The 18,823-nt window shown below is 52.5% G+C and overlaps 2 protein-coding genes across 4 annotated transcripts; one reads left to right on the top strand and one right to left on the bottom strand.

Moving 5' to 3' along the window:
- Nucleotides 1–21: 21 nt before the first annotated feature.
- On the bottom strand, nucleotides 22–6,476 carry EARS2 (glutamyl-tRNA synthetase 2, mitochondrial). 3 transcript variants are annotated; one of them, XM_071571097.1, is made up of 9 exons: nucleotides 6,189–6,472; nucleotides 5,557–5,712; nucleotides 5,223–5,412; nucleotides 4,464–4,936; nucleotides 3,579–3,687; nucleotides 2,953–3,106; nucleotides 1,743–1,873; nucleotides 1,363–1,498; nucleotides 22–704 (listed from the first exon to the last, which is right to left on the bottom strand). In XM_071571097.1, exons 1-9 carry the CDS (start codon nucleotides 6,310–6,312, stop codon nucleotides 621–623), a joined length of 1,557 nt encoding a protein of 518 aa, XP_071427198.1. In that variant the 5' UTR covers nucleotides 6,313–6,472; the 3' UTR covers nucleotides 22–620. The 3 variants fall into 3 exon arrangements, with proteins under 3 accessions (XP_071427198.1, XP_071427199.1, XP_071427200.1); XM_071571098.1 differs by lacking the exons at nucleotides 22–704; nucleotides 1,363–1,498 and adding an exon at nucleotides 1,510–1,664 and having other exon boundaries at nucleotides 6,189–6,476; XM_071571099.1 differs by lacking the exons at nucleotides 22–704; nucleotides 1,363–1,498 and adding an exon at nucleotides 1,510–1,637 and having other exon boundaries at nucleotides 6,189–6,476.
- Nucleotides 6,477–6,881: 405 nt separating this feature from the next.
- Nucleotides 6,882–18,792, top strand: UBFD1 (ubiquitin family domain containing 1). The gene is made up of 7 exons (XM_071571100.1): nucleotides 6,882–6,989; nucleotides 7,281–7,544; nucleotides 8,622–8,830; nucleotides 9,935–10,000; nucleotides 10,195–10,300; nucleotides 13,186–13,268; nucleotides 14,421–18,792. The coding sequence occupies exons 1-7, from the start codon at nucleotides 6,968–6,970 to the stop codon at nucleotides 14,529–14,531; spliced, it is 861 nt and encodes a 286-aa protein (XP_071427201.1). The 5' UTR covers nucleotides 6,882–6,967; the 3' UTR covers nucleotides 14,532–18,792.
- The last annotated feature ends 31 nt before the right edge of the window (nucleotides 18,793–18,823 follow it).

Genomic DNA, 18,823 nt, shown 5'->3' with positions numbered 1-18,823 from the left:
AGAGGGAAAGACATTCCAATCTCTGATCAGAGATATTTTTAATGGAACCCCATGCATGACCCAGGACACAGGGAGGAGAGCTCTCTCCAAGCAGCTCAGCCTGGCAGGACATCAGGGTAGCTAAGGCAGCATCTCAAATATATATATTATATTTCTATATATAAAAATACCCTCCCCACACAGTATTTATTGGGGACCTGTGTTGTTGTGGCTGCAGGTACCCTGATTGTGAAGCTGTCTTCAAAAGGAGACTGATCTGCTGCTATTAACAGTTATTTCCTGTCCACACGGTCTGAATTGAAACACTGATAACTTTCTCCCACCCTGGAAACGAAGCTCCTTGTATAAACCAGGTTCCTTGTACAAACCAGGCTCCTTGCACAAGGTGACAGCAGGATGGAGTTGAATTTAGATTTGGTTCCTCTTCCAGACTAAGTGGTTTGTGCTTAGTGCAAGTACATACAGATGTGGGAACAGCATGGACACCTGCCTGATCTAAAGCCCAGCTCATCTGACCAGTGATAGTCACGCTGAGATCCAAACCACACCACAGGTCGAGGACAATGGCACGTGCTGCCTGTGCCACCCAAGTGTGGCCTGGCAGCATCACCGCTGTCCTGTCAGCTGGACAGTGCTCTGTGTATCCGGCCACTCACTTCCTTGGGTCCCAAAGTCACCATCATCTCAGCAACGCTTGGCCCGTGCTGCAAACACAGAGGGAGTCACTGCACACAGAACTGGCACTTCCCAGCACATGCTCGGGTGTCAGTGAGATGGAACAGACCGAGCGATGCACGCTGGGACTGCTGTCAGAGCAAGGATGGGGGTTCAGCAGCAGCTCAAACAAGGGTTTGGGGTTTCTCCTCCTGAAGGCACATGCCAGCCCTGGTCAGATGGACCTGAAGGATTAACACTGGAGCTGAGCTAGGATTAGGCTTTGGAGAACTTTCATAAAACTTGGGTTTGAGCTCTGTGAAAGCAGATTGCACATAAAATCCCAGTTCTGCCACAAACCTACAACCTTGCCAATGCTCCCTATGGCTGCTCCAGTGGATTGTCTGACTTCAGATTAACCAGCATATTTACTCTGACACTGCTGCTGCTTCCAAACATGCAGAATGGCTCTTCCAGCCAGGGTTGCTGGGTATTGGCACATGTGCTCCAAATGGAAACCGATGCTGGGCCCTGTGAGATATCCCTTGATATCTTGGTACCAGGGACAAGACAGTTGGGAAAAGAGGAAAGGGGATGGAAGAGGGAAAGGAAGTGGAAAGAGGGGAAAGGAAAGAGGAAAAGAGGGAAAAAAAGACTGGGGAAAAAAGGACTAGGGAAAAGGGTCCCATTCTTGGACATTGTTTGTACCTGCTGCCCGGTGAGGGCCAAGCGGAGGAGCTGCATCATGCTGCTGTACTTGGTCTCTCTGGTTTGCTTCTGGAGGCTTCTCAGGTCTTTGTTCAATTCCTCCACAGTCAAGGCAGCTGTCTGCCTTGTCATGAGCCTTTAGGAAAGAAGGTGTCCTTACAGTCTGGGGGAAGCAAACCACAGGATTTCTACGCCTGTGCCAGGGTGCTCTCTCTCCTTGCCAGAAGCAGAGCTCGTTCAAGAGTAAGTTTAAATCACTAGATTATGCCAAGCACCTGGAAAACCACAGGAAAAGCAGAATTCTGACTGCATTTTAATAATATAATTTTCATAGAAGAGGAACCACCACTGACACTCAGCTGAGGCAGCAGCACACTTACCCTATAACTAGTTTTCCTATTTCATCTGCTTCTGCAGAAATCATTTGTAGGTGCTGTCGGGACACTGAGGGCCTGACCCACAGGTAAGAATAATCACTCGACACCAGATTCTTCAGGAGGCTTATGTGACCCTAGGAAAGAAAGCGAAGCTAACAAGGCAGAGGGTTACACTGTGGGGGAAGCAAACCCCCCCAGCCTGGGCTTCAGACCCAGTTGGAGCCCCCTCACACACCAGTGGCCTGTACCTCACACTGCTCAGAGCAAACGTCATTGCTTACATGGAGGCAGCAGGGCCTCGGAGTGAGCAGGGACACAGAGGCAGCTCAGCCAGCTGTGGCTGTCCCTGAGGTACTGAGCCACGTGTGGCTGACTCAGAGCTGGCTGGCCACATTCAGCTGCCCCTTCACCAGGCAGTGGGAAGCCACATGAGTCACTGTCCCACTGTCACTGTACAGCCATCATGCTGGTACAGTCAGGGCTTTATCCTTCACAAGGAATCTCCTAGATACTACAGCAGCATCCCAGAGGCACACTGTGAACAGCTGGGCTCACCCTCGTCCTGCCAGCACTTGGCCCCTTCACTGAGCTCCCAACACACAAACCACACTGGTTTCACCAGGAGCTTCATCTGCCTCAGCAGAGGCTGCTTGGACTTTGCTTCCAAGGCATGGGGCAGCAGCAAAGCAGAACATCATATGCTGCTCAGTCAGCAAAGGGGAGAGGTGAGCTGGCACAAGGCACTTGGGTGTCAGCATGAGAGACCTGGGCACTGGCATGAGGGAGCTGGACCTTCCTGCCCCAAGCCAGCTACTCCCTGGGCTACAGCAGAAGGGCAGCTTGGAGGTTGTCAGCTCATCTAGACAAAGCCACAGCACGACCCACAGTTCTGGTCTGAGTGGGAAGCAGAGGTCTTCCAAAAGCATCTTGCAATTCCATAAGCACATTCACAGCAGCCACAGGTCATCCCTCGATGAGGGAGCTCTCTGCTGCCTCAAGAAAGTATGGATGAGCTTATGACTCTGCAAAGACCACCAGGACATTCACCAGGCCCATTCCCACAGGCCAGCTGCCTGTATCAGGGGATTTTGGCAGCCAGGTGGCACACAAGCATTGGAGCAGGCTCTGGCTGTCTGCAGGCTGTGCCACAGCAGAGCTTCATGGAGGAATCCCCCAACACCTCAGCTCCAGAATGGTGACACAGCACTCGTACTTTTCGCAGCAGGAGGACTCGCTCCACGTATTCCTTTTCCAGAACCTCTGGATCCACCTGCTGATCCCCATAGACGTGCTCTACCAGCCCCTGCAGCTCCCTAACGAGCCTCTGGCGCAGCCCTTCGTTCTCGATGTGACGGCTGAGGTGAATCCTGCAACAGAGGAAAAACCTGCTTTTGGACTGGATTGGATACAGTCACCCCAACTACATTTACCAGTTAAAACTGAGGACCTATTAGAAAAACATCATTAAACCACAGACAGACTTTCTGCAATGAAGCATTTAGCTCTGGTGCCCCACAGTGAACTGAAGATGAGGCCACACAACAGCCCAGCAGCACGAGTGGACTTGCAGGAGATCCTTCTGGAAGTGTTACCTCTTTTTAGATGTTATTTTGAAACTAAATGCTTTGCATCCTCCCAGCTACACCCACCCTCTCCCTATGGTTTCACAGTGTTCCCAACACCAGTGTCCAGGCACAGGACACAAGAAGAGGCAGCCATGGTGTGAGCAGGACCACATTTGAACCAACAAACAAAACCTCCAGCCACGGCAAAGCAAGAGGAGTAAGTTCTCAGTGATGTGCTGTTTATTACATTTTAAAGCTACCACTGTTTTTTTACCTGTTGAATTCTGGGAGCATTTCAAGATCCAGGAGGGCAGAATGGGTGGTAATTCTGCCTAGTTCGAACTGTGAGATCAGCTCCTCCAAAGTCCTCCCCATCTGCTTCTCTGCAACACAACCCAAAAGGAATCACACAGATCCACTCTCCCGCTGCCTCTCCCTGCAGGCCTCAGGGGCAGGGCTGGGGCAGCAGCATGCTGAGGAACCAGGGCACAGGACAGCCCCTTGTGCAGTGCCAGGGACACCCCCTGGCAGGCAGGAGGGAGCTGGCAGCAGGCACACATGGGATGCAGCTCTGCCAGCTGCTGGGGAGACACTGGGAAATGGGACATTCTGCCTGGCTCCATCACCTTCCTCAGCAGAACACCCCGCACCTCAGTCAGCCAAAGAGAAGTAACACTCAGCCAGGAGACTTCACTGCTCAAGGAAGATTTCACTCTCAAGCAGAGCTCCCAAAACAAGTTAATTTGTAAGCCCCACAAGAGCCACAAAATGAGATGGACTAAACTCCTCATGGTCTGTCAAGTTAAACAAGTGTGACAGTCAGACAACACTGCAATTATTAAGCACAGTGCACAAGTTTTCCCAAGAGTTCACAGACAGTTCCTCCACCGCAAGGTGGGGGTTGTCCCAGGTGGGAACCCATTAAGCACCAGACTCAATTTAAATGGCTGCACAGAGGCAGACAAGTTTCCACCATTCCAGCCCCTCTCACAGGAGCTCTGCAGAAGCCCTGGTGGCATTTCAGTGGCTGACTGGTCACCTGACACCCACTTCCCGAGCCCTTCAAACACCGATAAAGTTCTCAGCTAGTAAAACAAACCAAACCCATTGCCCAAAGTCAGCACCAAGTGACCAGGCAGACAGGAGCCTGTGGTGTTACCTGCAAATCCCGAGCCACAGTTGGTGATGATGTCCAGCAGAGCCTCTGGCAGGAAGCCGTCCCGAGCAAAGCGCTCCAGGAAGATGTCCCCCTGCCTCTTGGACAACTTCCCACCGTCCTTGTTCAGCAGCAGCGGGAGGTGCCCAAACTGAGGGGGCTCCCAGCCAAAGGCTTTGTAGAGAAGCAGGTGCTTGGAGGTTGAGGTCAGCCACTCGGTGCCACGCAGCACGTGGGTGATGCCCATGTAGTGGTCGTCCACCACGTTTGCCAGGTGGTACGTGGGGAACCCGTCCCCCTTGAGAATCACAGGGTCGCCTTCCACCTCAGCCACCTCGTGCTTGTTCCAGCCATAGACCAAGTCCTGGAAGGGCTCCACCCCCTTCTCCAGACGGAAGCGGACAACGCAGTCGAGGCCCTGGGACAGTTTCTGGGCCACCTCCGTGGGTGTCAGGTGCCGACACCGGTTGTCGTATCTTTGGGAGATGAGAACGAAGGTCTCAGTTCAATACAGGCCAACCCCATCAGCCATTTTTACATTCCCAAAACTCTGCTCTGATTCCTGAACTTTAGTTTAGCTGTGACCTGCCCACTATGTGTCCGGTTAAACCCCCCCATCTCTGGAGGGTGCTCCCCAAAGCCTCTAAGGTGACACGTGGTTTCTCTCTCTCTGGGCAGTGACACTCAGCCCTCCCGCTGCAGGATTTCCATGTTTACTGCCCGTGCAGCGCCCAGGACGCCCCAGGAGGGCAGGGCTCGTACCGCGGGGTGTGCCGGCAGCGCAGCGCGTCCCTGCGGAGCAGCTCCAGGCGCTGGGCGGTGCAGAAGCAGCGATAGGCGGCCCCGCTGGCCAGCAGCGCCGCGCTGGCTCCCCGGTACAGCTCCAGCCGCTGCGACTGCACGTACGGCCCGCGGGGGCCGCCCCGGCCCGGGCTCTCGTCGGGGGGAACACCTGCAACAACAGCACAGCAGGACTTCAACAGCTGGGTCATCACCACCCCACACAAACGCAGCCAAACCCCCTCTCAATCCAGCACTGTTGGTCTCTAAAGGAGAAGCGTCCAGTAAGTGAAAGATAAAGGGTGTTTCTAAATACCTGCCCAGTCCAACATCTCTTCTATTGCTTCTGCAGCTCCGGGCACCAACCGATTCTGATCTGTATCCTCCACTCTCAAAATAAAGGTCCCCCCGTGTTTTTTGGCGAAGATATAATTGTACAAAGCAGTCCGAAGGCCACCCAAATGTAGAAACCCTGTAATCGTGGGGAAATCAGAGGAGATGGTCACAAAGAAGGTGCAGGGGAAAGTCCTAGATGTGAGCTCGAACGGCAATGGATGCTGCCTGCGACGGCAGCGGGTCCCGGGGGTTACCGGGCTGGAGCTGCACCGCACAGACACAGCTCCGGGCGCCCTGGCTATGGAGGGGACCTCTGGGTAACACCTCCCAGGAGCGGATTCCCCGAAGTGCCCTGGAGAGCACCTGCGGGCCGGCGCGCCCAAGGACACAAGTGCCGCGGTGTGCCAGCGGTGACCCGGCACGGCCGGGAGGGCACGGGGCCGTGCTGACAGGGCAGGTTCGGGGGCTGTCCCGGGAGCCAGCAGGTGTCTGCCCCCGCACACGCCCCGCCAGTGTCCGAATTCACGTATTCCAACCCAAAACACCGCCCTCGCCGGAGCGGAACCCCGGAGGGAGGGGTGGCAGGAGCGGGGCTGGCGAGGGATAGGCTACCTGTAGGGCTGGGCCCGAACCGCACTCGCGGGCCGGTCTCGGGGCCGGGGCCGGTGCCAGACCCCCCTCCCGGGGCCGGGGCCGCTCCCGCCGCCCCGCGCAGCGCGCGCAGAGCCCGCGCCATCCCCGCGCGAGCGCACGTGGCCGCAGCGCCGCTTCCGCCCGGCCGCGCCAGCCAATCAGCGCGCGCGCCGCGGCCGGGGCGGGGCGGCCCTTAAAGGCGCCACCGCCCGCCCGCTCGGGCCGCCCCCGGTGCCCCCGGAGCCCGGGGCACTGAGCTGCGGGCCCTGCCCTGCCCTGCCCGGCCCGGCCCTGCCCTGCCCTGCCCTGCCCGGCCCGCCCCGGCCCCGGCCCCGGCCCCGGCCCCGGCCCCGGCCCCGGCCCCGGCCCTGCCCTGCCCGGCCCTGCCCGGCCCGGCCCTGCCCTGCCCTGCCCCGGCCCCGGCCCGGCCCTGCCCTGCCCTGCCCTGCCCCGGCCCCGGCCCCGGCCCCGGCCCTGCCCTGCCCGGCCCTGCCCGGCCCTGCCCTGCCCGGCCCTGCCCGGCCCGGCCCTGCCCTGCCCTGCCCCGGCCCCGGCCCGGCCCTGCCCTGCCCTGCCCTGCCCCGGCCCGCCCCGCTCCGCTCGGGCCCGCCCCGGGGGCGCGGCCTGCAGCGCCCGCACCGCCTCCGCGCTGAGGGCCGGGCGGGGCGGGCCGGGGGCGGTGCGGGGGCCGGCACGGCCCAAGCGCGGCGGCGGCGGCGCTTCCCGGCGTGCCCCGCGGAGGATTGTACACAATCATCATGGCCGCGGCCGCCGCCGATGGTACGAGCGGGGCCGGAGCGGGTGCGGGTGCGGGGCCGGAGCGGGTGCGGGGCCGGAGCCGGAGCCGGAGCGCGTGCGGAGCCGGGTGCAGAGGCGGGCCCGGTGCGGGGCTGGTGGCGGGAGCCGCGGGTTCGGGAGCCGCGGGGCCGGGGCGGGAGCGGAGCCGGGGCCGGGGCCGGGGCGGGAGCGGGGCTGGCCCTGGGCACGCTGCGGGCGGCGCTCCGGGGCTGCAGCGCGGCCGGGCCGGGCCGGCGTCCCTCGGGCCGGGCTCCTCCCGACTGCTCCCCGCAGGTGCCGAGGAGCCGGGCATGGAGGCCGAGGCGCAGCAGCTGCCGCTCGGCTGCGGCGGGGAGGGCTCGCCGGCCGCGGGGCGGGCGACGGGCGCCGAGGAGCGCCGGGAACCGCTGCAGGAGCCGGTCAGCAACGGCGGCGACGCGGACAGCGGCGGGGAGCTGGTGGAGCTGAAGGTGATCTGGAACAAGAACAAGTACGACGTGAAGTTCTGCCTGGACAGCACGGGCGCCGAGCTGAAACAGAAGATCCACTCGCTCACAGGTCTGTCGGGGCCGCCGCTGCTGCTGCTGCGGGTTCCTCTTGATCGCTGTGCTTGTCCCCAGAGCCGATCTCTGTGCTGGTCCCCAGAGCCGATCCCTGTGCTTGTCCCCAGAGCCGATCCCTGTGCTGGTCCCTAGAGCTGATCCCTGTGCTTGTCCCCAGAGCCGATCCCTGTGCTAGTCCCTAGAGCCGATCCCTGTGCTTGTCCCCAGAGCTGATCCCTGTGCTGGTCCCTAGAGCTGATCCCTGTGCTTGTCCCTAGAGCTGATCCCTGTGCTTGTCCCCAGAGCCGATCCCTGTGCTGGTCCCTAGAGCTGATCCCTGTGCTTGTCCCCAGAGCCGATCCCTGTGCTAGTCCCTAGAGCCGATCCCTGTGCTTGTCCCCAGAGCTGATCCCTGTGCTGGTCCCTAGAGCTGATCCCTGTGCTTGTCCCTAGAGCTGATCCCTGTGCTTGTCCCCAGAGCCGATCCCTGTGCTTGTCCCCAGAGCCGATCCCTGTGCTTGTCCCCAGAGCCGATCCCTGTGCTTGTCCCTAGAGCCGATCCCTGTGCTTGTCCCTAGAGCCGATCCCTGTGCTTGTCCCTAGAGCCGATCCCTGTGCTTGTCCCTAGAGCCGATCCCTGTGCTTGTCCCTAGAGCCGATCCCTGTGCTTGTCCCCAGCCCTCCTGATCCCTGTGCTTGTCCCTAGAGCCGATCCCTGTGCTGGTCCCCAGAGCCGATCCCTGTGCTGGTCCCTAGAGCCGATCCCTGTGCTTGTCCCCAGAGCCGATCCCTGTGCTTGTCCCTAGAGCCGATCCCTGTGCTTGTCCCTAGAGCCGATCCCTGTGCTTGTCCCCAGCCCTCCTGATCCCTGTGCTGGTCCCCAGAGCCGATCCCTGTGCTGGTCCCCAGAGCCGATCCCTGTGCTTGTCCCTAGAGCCGATCCCTGTGCTTGTCCCCAGCCCTCCTGATCTCTGTGCTGGTCCCCAGAGCCGATCCCTGTGCTGGTCCCTAGAGCCGATCGCTGTGCTGGTCCCCAGCCCTCCTGATCTCTGTGTTTGTCCCCAGCCCTCCTGATCTCTGTGTTTGTCCCCAGGCCTCCCTCCAGCCATGCAGAAAGTTATGTTCAAGGGACTTCTGCCAGAGGAGAAAACTTTGCGGGAAATCAAAGTAACAAATGGAGCAAAAATAATGGTTGTGGGCTCTACCATCAACGATGTGTTAGCAGTAAATACACCCAAAGAAGCTGCTCAACAGGAGGTCAAAGCTGAGGAAAACAAAAAGGAGCCACTTTGCAGACAAAAGGTTATTAATGTCTCAATAATTTACTGGTGTGGGAGAGCTGCAGGATTTACTTGGTCCTTCTGCAGGCACTTCTGGGTCTTGTTCCTCCCCAGAGGAGGCTGGGGGTTCATTGCTGACAGCTCGGTGCTGGGAGGGCTCTGGGCAGCGAGTTCAGAAGGGAAGCTGGGGCTGGAGCTTTGCAAGGCACTGCTCATGGTGCCAGGCACAGCCCAGCATTTCACACAAAAAATGGCAAGTAATAGAAACATTTGATGGTTGTTAGTGCAAACACAGTCCAGCTTCATTCTGTCTAAAATCTAATTAATTTTTATTGGTATAGGAAAATTTGATCTCCAAAAACTTCTTAAAATGGAAATGAAGAGAGCAGCTCCTTCAGCTGTCCCAGCACTGAAGGGGTCATGAGCTTTGAATTCTTCTTTCACATCTTGGAGTGCAGCACAGTGAGGCTGGTTTGGTGGTGGGGCTGGGAAAGGATTTCCAGCAAAAGGCATTACCAGCCCTGTACCTTCCTCAAAACAAATTTGGTTAAAACTAAGTAGTGCACTCTAGAACTGCAGCCTCTGTGAAACGTGCTGTTGTGTTCTCTGCTTTATCATAGTCCATGCTCCCTGTGAGTGCCATCATTGCTTAAAGGGACACAGCCTAAAGGCTGTGAGTGTGGAGTTATTAGTTACTGTTGCTGTAATCCCTTTTGATTTGGTGCTGGGTCACACTGGCAGACCTGGAGGGTTTCTGCCATTCTCTGGATGTAACACTTGGCTGTTAAAACTATCGAAAGGCCAAATGCCAACTCTGTGGTTCTATATGAGGTGAGAGTGGGACTTGGGATTCCTGCACTTTTTATAGACATATGTCTGTATATTCTAGATGGGTTGTTATTCTTGGCATTATGTTGGAGCTCTTCTCATCTTTATAATTTCTTCAGAGTAGCTTAGGAAGTGCTCAGTTAGGTTTGAAAAGAACTGGTTTCCATGTGCTAAATACCCATGGACAGCTCTCAACTGTCTCTTGATGCCATCAGGATGTGGTCAGGGGAACAGCTGGAAGTACATTGCAAAGCTCTGTTGTGTTTCTGTGAATTTAATTTCTATTTTTATATTGTAGCAACACAGAAAAGTATTGGATAAAGGAAAACCTGATGATGTGATGCCTTCTGTCAAAGGCGTGCAGGTGCGTGAATAAGGGCTTGAGACACTCAGAGAAGGCACTTTTTTGTGGTTTGAGGCCTTTCTCTCCTGGTTGAATGGTTCTTTCCTGTCTTAGCAGAAAGCTGGAAAGATGGATGGTCCTTATGCTTAAAGAGTTGAGAGAATGTAGCTTTTCTGTCTCAGCCCCTGGCCCTGACTGCCTGTGTCCCTTTGCAGGAGCGCCTGCCGACGGTGCCGCTCTCCGGCATGTACAACAAGTCAGGGGGCAAAGTCAGATTGACTTTTAAACTCGAGCAAGATCAGCTGTGGATTGGTACAAAAGGTGAGCACCTCTCAGCCTCGGGGATGAACTGTTGGTAATCGGGCTGTAACTGAATTGTGTGACCTAAAAAAGCCTCTCCTGTGACTAAATCTTGTTTAGGGAATGATGTTGGCATTGCAGTGCTTCAAAACAAAACTAGTTCCTCTTTTGACATGCCAATTCTACCAGGTCATTGAACAGTACTTGGTATTCACTTCTGTTCCTGAAAAACTGGAGTTCAGTGGTGCCAGCAGACTAAGTGTCCAGTGTACTATTCCTGGCTCTAAATGTAAATGATGATACTTGGCATTTCTGGCGTATCTCAAAGCACTCCATAAACATGGATTGGATGCCAGGAGCGCACAGAGGCTCACGGGCTTGGCCAGGGCTTGGAAGGGAATCTCAGAACTGGGATCAAAACCAGGAGTGCAGACATCTGGCACTCTTTCCCTCCAGCCAGGGTTACTTGGGTGTCTTGTCCCCGTGATGCACAACTGTGGTGCTGTGTAGTGGGGTCAGTTTGTGATTGTGAGTGGTGCCAGAAGGAGCTGGGATTGACGTGGGGATAATGTGCCTTGTCTCTGTCCTGGTTTGGGCTGGGATAGAGTTGGTTTTCTTCCCAGTAGCTGTTTTGGATTCAGGGTGGGAATAATGCTGATAAGAGCTGATGTTTTGGTTGTTGCTGCACAGTGCTTACCCTCAGTCAAGGACTGTTTGGTGTCTTGGGCTCTGTCCAAGGAACTGGGAGGGAGCAGGGCCAGGACAGCTGACCAGAGCTGGCAAAAGGAGTATCCCACACCACGAAGCATCATGTCCAGTATAAACGGGGGGCAGTTGGCTGGGAGGGACTGGTCACTGCTGTGTGACAGACTGGGCATCAGTCAGTAAGTGGGGAGCAGCTACGCTCTGCATCACTAGTTTGTCTTGGGTTTTGTTTTTCATTTTATTATTATCAGTAGTGGTAGTATATTTTACTTTTTTGCAATTATTAAACTGCTCTTACCTGAACATGTGAGTTTTTTCCTTTTTTTCCCAATTCTCCTCCCCATCCCAGCAGGGCAGGGGGAGTGAGTGGCTGCATGCTCCTTAGTTGCCAGCTGGGGCTAAATGAGCCACTGGCATATCCCCTGCCTCCCAAGGAAGCTGTGCTTGTACAGTTTGACCAGGATGGGCAATATATAGTAATGAGCAAGAGGAATAAAAGTGCTTGCTCATTGTCCCAGTAAAGTAGCCTAATTGGGTGGTAATACTACCTCCAGACGCTACAGTATTTCCAAAGTAAGCAGAAATCTCAGAAGCTTGTGACCTTTCCTTTGTAGGACAGACCTGACTGTGAAGTTTTTCTGGCTTTAAAACCTCTCTTAGTTTCAGTTGCAGTCATTTCTCTCCTGGATGAAGTGATAGAGCGAGATACTGGGGGCTGTTTTTCCCTCTGTAGGTTGGGCAGGCAGATCTTTCTGTTACTGACTCTGTGTTCTGAATCCATGCCTAGTATTTAGGTAATTAATCTCTTCCTTCATCTTCCAGATGAGTTTCAAGTATAGTGTTCCTGAGGTGTTCTGGATTAGTGTTCCTTAAACTGCGAGATTTGATTCTTCTTGTAGTCATCTGTCTTTCCTGTAACCTGTTTCCCTACTTCCCCAAAGGAGCAGCAGCTTGCCCCCTCTAGGGAACAGTTGTAGTTGCTGGCTGTTGTTGGGAACACCTCCTTCCTGCTCTGAAAAATCCATGACAGAGGCCAGCATGGACGGGCTGGAGGAAACCCACCTGGGTGTTCACTCAGCTTCTCACTTGCTGGTCCTGGAAAGTTGGAGCTGGTTCTTCCCCTGCAGCCTCCCTGGGTCTGCAGGGTACTTGTTCAGGTTGGTACAGGCAGATGTTCCCCAGTTGCTCTCTGTCAGTTCTGCAGAGGCATTGATAAGGTGGATTTTGTCTATTGCTGGGATACTCTGAGCAGGAATTGATTTGGGGGACACTAAACAAGGGCAAAGTGAGTTTTTACCCCGTGAATGATGTCACAAGTCTGAGCAGGCTCAGTCACAGCACTGAGGGAGAGAGTATTTGTCTTTATATCACTGGGTGCCTTTTTTTTGATTACACAAATCAATTAGATACATCTCAGGAGCTCAGAGTTCGGTCTCTCCTTTGTAGAGTGTTCTGGGTGTTCTGTGTCTTGTATCTAAGTAGATAATTTCAGCCTGATGCTGAACACTGGAACTGAAAGGCAGGATCTTGGAATTCAGAGTTTGGAGAGAAGTGAGGATGGAGCTGGCAGGAAAGCTCTGCCCTGGACCATGTACTTTGTTGCTGTTGGTGGTGCCTCTGGCCAGCTGATTGTCCTCTGCTGTGTAGCCTTTTGGGTTTTTTTCTATTTGTTTCTTTCCCTGTTTGCTCTTTCATATTCACTTGCCTGTGCTTCTCTGAACACTGCCTCAGGGTAAAGCCAGGCCTAGGCTTTCAGAGTTAGGTCAGGCTTTCTTCAGCTTTCAGCCCTGCTGTCTTTCTACAGAGTTCAGTATAATCCTTGGGAGTCAGTTCTGAATGTTGGCACACCTGGACTAGATTCCACTGAGATGAGCAATCCGACTGCTCCAAGGGGAGTTCCTTAGGAGAAAACATGAAATAAAGCTGGGGTTTTCCCATCACTCAGTCTAGGCCCAAATCAGGAACACTGAGGTGCTTTATGTGGTGCTGAGAGCTGTGTTTTGGATCCTGTCACACTGGTGGGTGCCAGCTGGGGATGTGGTGCTGCAGCCACGGGGTCCTGGGCAGCAGGTACCAAACTCACCTGAGGGGAGGTGCTGACCTGAGGGGCTTCAGGCATTAGTGGAGGTGATGTATGAAATTAATATGAAGTATTGCTTCCCCACATGTCAGAAATAATACTCTGATCAATTTTAATGTAGAGAGAACAGAAAAATTACCCATGGGGTCCATTAAAAATGTGGTGAGTGAACCTATTGAAGGCCATGAGGATTATCACATGATGGTGAGTAACGGCTCTGCTTTAATCATATCCATGTAATTCCTTCATGCAGAACACACCAGGCTGTAGATCAGGGCAGGTTGGAGGTGGATGGTGGTTCCAGCCTCATGAGGATGGGGCCGTGGGCTGGTTCCACACAAACATGAACTATTTAAGCATTATTTAGGCATTATCTGTGACAGTGCTAAACCAGTAAAAATACTCACAATGTAGCTCCTGATTTCTTAATGTTGGTGATATTTTTCAATACCTGATTTGGTTTCTAGTGTCTGTGGTATTTCTATAAACTACAGGCCTTGATGCAGACTTAAAAAAAAAGGACTTAATCCTGTAATATTTTTTCACATCTGTAATTTTCTGAACAACTGACACTGGATCTAGCAAAGTAACATTTCAGAAGAGAGCTGTGCTAATGTGCTGAATTGTCTGTTTCTTTCAACCTATGGGTTTTTTTGGGATCCTACTTGAACATTAAGTTAGTTACTGTACTTTGAAAAACAAGGTTTTTTTCTCTAAGTCTGTTTCCTCCTTTAGGGGAAGAAAAGGAAAATGTTTGCTCTTAAAATCGTTGTATGCAGGAGGGTGCTGCTCTAGTCTGTGTCTAAATACTTGATTTTTATTCACCCATGGGAGAAAATGTCCTCTTTAGCACATGTTGCAACAAACTTAACCCACAGCAAGGACAGAGGTTCTGGCACACCATGGTCCCCTCTCCTGGCATAGAAGAGAAATTGAGAATAGGACATTATGTCTAAATATAAAATCCTGTCAAATCTTATGACTATAAAAACATGGACATTGTCCTGTTTAGTTCCTGTTTTGGCTTCTCAGCTCTGTCATTTCTGTAGAGACTCTTGAGTTAAGCTTCACATTGTGTTCCAGAATAATTTCCTCATGTTCTTGAAACTGGCCATGAGTTTTGGTTGCTGCTGTGATGTTGTAAAAGGGAAGAGCTCATTGTTTTATTGATGCTGTGCAGCTCTTGTTTTTCTGGAATGCTCCTTCAATTGCCCACCAAAGAGCTGCAGCGTGCCCCGAGTGCTGGAGGAGCAGCAGGTGGGACAGGCTGGGCTGGTTTGGCAGTGGGTGAGCTGTGCCTGTCCACTGGGACAGCAGTTTGTTCCCACGTGTAAATGTTGTCATTTTTAATTGCAGGCATTTCAGCTGGGCCCAACAGAAGCATCTTACTACTGGGTCTACTGGGTCCCAACTCAGTACGTCGATGCAATCAAAGACACGGTGCTGGGGAAGTGGCAGTATTTTTGAAAGCACGCTCACCTCTGGCACAGGAAAAGGAGCAAAGCTAAGGACACTGCTGGGAGAGGCCTCCAACATCCCTGGATGTGACAGTCCTGGAACTTATTGATAAAACATGCTAAACAAGGCATGGATGGAAGCCAGAGGTGATGTTCTTTCACCATTAGTTTACTTTTAACTTAAAGATTTCACCATCCCTTTTCTGCAGTCAGCTTCAACCATATTTAAAGCAAATACAATGGAAATCAATAAATTTTAATTCGCAAAATATTGTGTGTAATACACTTAAATCTGCTGAGAGTTGATCTTCCAGTTTAGTTTTAAAAAGAAAATATTACAATGTATTATTGAAGATTTTTTACATGGTCTGAACAAAAACAAATATTTTCATAACCTTTCAGTTTATCAGCATTAGACTTAATTTAGTTATTTGGCTGTGACTGAGAATTTCAGGAGCAGCTTTTTAAGAACAAACTGTAGCTGTGTGCAGCATTGCTGTTGAGTGAAGCCATATCCCACCAGCCCTTCAGGGCAGCTTCCACGCTTTGGTAGCAGAACTAATTCTTTGTTTTAACCCAAAGATGCTTGTTTAGGATTTTTACTTACCTTTTCCTGACACTGGCATCTCTGGGTTGGTCTCTGTAGCCTGTTTGGAGCAGATGAATTCCCTGGGGATGTTTTGCAGTGGCAGGTGACCCAGTGCTGCTGTCACCTCTGGTGCCCGGTCAGTGGCTCACCTCCTGCCCCGGACTGCTACACTTTAGGAGCATTATCTTGGTCATGCATGGTCCAGAATCATTTTGCAGCTGCTGTGTTGACAGTGACCCGTTGGACTGGAAACACCATGGTGCTTCCTGGTGTGAGCAGGGGACACAGTGACGTGGACGGAACACCGAGACGCTGTCTGGCGTGAGTGGGCTCACACAGTGACACAATCTCCCAAAGGGAGGGAACCCCAGGGCCCTTCCTGCCCTGTGAGGAGTGGGAGGAGCGGGGAACAGAGAAGCTCAGATGCTGTTTTGAATCCTGAATAACTGCAGCAGTCTTTTGTGTCCTGGATTTGAAAGTTTATGTTGGTTTTGAATTCAGTGAATTGTACCCAATTTAGATTTTCTATCCAGCAACTGATGTTTTGAAATGTGAATCACCTTCCAGCTTTTCTCCTGCTCCTGTTCACAGGAGGCTCTCACACCTCGTCCTGTCTGAACTCACGTGCTGGGCCTTGGGCTGTGACACTCCAGTGTCATCCCAGCCATCCATGTGCCATTTCTCTCAGGTGTTCTGAACAGAGCGCTCAGCCCTGGACAGGTGCATGCCCATAGCAGGTGCCATTGTGCAGCCAGACTGGAGCAGCTCAAACATCCCTACTGTGTGTTAGTGCTGGGGCACTAACATGGCACACACCTGCTCCATACCAGTAGCTCCAACTCATGGAGAAACAGCCTTTTAGGAACAGCTGATTTTAATATACCCCATGTCCACTCTTCCCTCTCCTTGAAACAACTCAGTTGAAACTCAGCAGGTGCAAAGTCCCAAATGAGTATTTATTTTATTTTTATTTTACTTGTGAGACTGCGAAGAGCATGGGCTTTCTGGTAGGTATTAAGGTCACATATTTCCCTGTAGCCTCTTGATAGCTTTTGGTTTGTATTTTCTGATAGAACAGCCATGCAACATGAATTTTAAAGGTGTTTCATATCCTACATGGAAATTATTGATGTGCTTGTTCCTCTTGTAGCTTGAGGCATTTCCTTTCTGTGCACAAGCCAGCAGCAGTGTGTCCTGACACGAGTGGCTCGGGCCAGAAGAGCCATGTCAGCTCCCTTGGCTGTCCCTTGGAGCGGCGAGGGCAGAGGGGAGCTGTCCTGGGTTAACTGGTACAGCGTTACAGAAGAAATGCAGCCATCACACTTGGGATTTTCTGGTTGCCAGTGCTGGTGTTAAGGCTTAAGTTTATAGTTTGTGACCCAGTGGAAAGAGTGGGTGCCCCAGGATAAAGAAAAAGGGGCAACACTGCCCCTTTCTGTCACCAGGAGTCACCTTGGCACTTACCACCTTGCTGGTTCAGTGATGCTCAGCTCCCACTTGCTGCTTGACTTGTTTGGACCTCTCTGTCATCTGTTCATGTTCCGTTTCCTTTCCTGGCCGAGTTCCAGCTCCTCCCCAGCTCCTGTGCAGGACGCAGCGACCGGGTGAGTAACTCTGGGGCGGTGCCAGGGGGCAGGTGCTGGCCCTGCTGCTGAGGCTCCCGGGGCACAGGCAGCTTGTCACATTCCTGCTGCCCCTTGCCCAGGGGCACAGCTACTCTGTGTCTTGGGCCAGGTACAACCCAGCAGCCCAAGAGAAACTGAATGCAAACCCCTTGGTTACGTGCAAAGCAGTTTTAAACACAAAGAAAGTACTACAACCTGAGAAAATGTGATCCTGGTGAGGTACTTCCTCTCAAGTTGGATTTGATTGGAAAAATGAAATTGTTTAATTTTTTCATTCTGCATGCAAAATTTGAATTAAAATACAGGAAAGTGAATTATATAAAATGCTTTAGTTGGTGTTTGTTGGCTCAATATCCCAGGCTTCTTGTGAGCTCCTTGAAATGAATATTCCAGCTGAACTTAGCAGCACTGCTTTTAAGATCCTTTCTCTTTGGCAGTGATGTGGACCTTTGTATGTTCTGGCTCATGCCAGTTTTTCCAAGGCAGTTACACCCTCTCTTTAGTAGGATAGTGCCACAGTTGCCTCACAGCTGTTGTCAGCTTCTCTTGGCTTTGGATTATACTCTCTGGTCACTGTGACTCAGTGTAGACAATCGTCCTGGAGAGCAGTTTGGTGGTTGGTCCTCAGTGACACAGCTTGCAAGTAGTGTGAGTACACAGTATTTGGAGTTGGTGGTAAAGATGGTTCTGAGATCTGACATGTGAGCTTCTGTAGGATGTTAATGCTAACAGCTGCACAACAGTGTGTTTTGATTAAATCACAATTTAACAAGGTGCTTTCAATAGCAGCTGGTTCCTGCTGTGTGTAGGAGTGATTCTTGGGGAGCATCCTGAGCTGCAACTCCATATGAGGTTACACTAAGTGCTTTCTGGGTTTGCTAATTGCAGATAAAGGGTCCAAGGGGCAGATGTGGGTTTCCACAAGACACAGCTGGTGTTGGACGGTGGCTCCTGGTGCCTGGGCAGTGTCCCCTCCTCTTGCCATCATGTGGGGGTCCCTCACGTGTCAGTCCCCAAGATTCCTGCCCTGTTCTGTGACACTGAGTGCTCAGCTCACCTGTGTGCCATCCCTCTCCCTTTTCTGTGCCCAATGCTGTGGGCTTCTCCTCCTCTCCTTGTCCCAGGTTCAGTATTCCTTCCTTCTCTGTTTGTGCATCCCAAGTGTATGCAGTCTTGGGATGAATATTGTGTTGGGAATGCAGAAGTGTGTCAAGGAACATGTAACCACAGTCAGGATGTTCTGGTGATGGGAGAGAGTGATCTGGATTCAAATGAGATAAGAAACTGTCACCACCGTGGTGCTGTGCCGGTGACACCCCCCTGCCAGCCCCTGCTCTGCTCCCCCATGCTCTAAAGGGCCAAAGACAAACAATTCCCTGCCGTGCCACTCCCCAGGTGCCCTGTTGGGATCTGCTCCACACCCCCTGCCCCATGGCCATGGTCCCTGACCCCACCAGTGATGCTGGTACGGGCACAGCACCCCCTGCGCCCATCCTGGCGGTGCCCACACTGGGCACAGGGCTTGTTGCCAGACTTGCCTGCCTTTACTTCTCTTTCTCTCTAACTTGGTTTTTCCAATGAAGATGTTTTCACCCTCAGTTCTGTACTCCAGCCTCTCCTCTCCTGTTAGGATGAGGCTGTTGGCATCTTGTTTTGTTAATTAATGTCCTTGTCACTTGTGGGGGAGGAGGGGACCAGGAGAGCTGTAGCAAGTCTTGTATGAAATGTGGTCATTTTACCTTCTAGCCAAGGATTCAGCTTTGTGGGTCATGGAAGTTCACTCTGTCTTATTAATACTCAAAGCAATTAATTGTTTGGTTTTATATTAAAAAAAAATCTTAGATATTTGTGTCCACTGCAGATTTCTTTTAAATGGAATATGTGAGTACCATGTATTATGGTATTTTTAAATAATCTATTGCCTATTTCAGGGGGAGGGGGGAGATGACTTATTTAGTCTTAGATTTGCACTGATGGATTTTTTTAAGTGTAACCTTGACTGGTTATCCTGGTGTTTTATTCTGTAAGATTAGTCTTATGAATTAAAGTTTGATAATTAAGTATTTTCTGTGTTTGAGTGTTTCAGTG

This window comes from Pithys albifrons, chromosome 16 (genome assembly GCF_047495875.1).
Source record: "Pithys albifrons albifrons isolate INPA30051 chromosome 16, PitAlb_v1, whole genome shotgun sequence".
NCBI lineage: Eukaryota > Metazoa > Chordata > Aves > Passeriformes > Thamnophilidae > Pithys > Pithys albifrons.
Note: the sequence above shows the minus strand (reverse complement) of the source record. Positions and strands in the feature narration are given on the sequence as shown.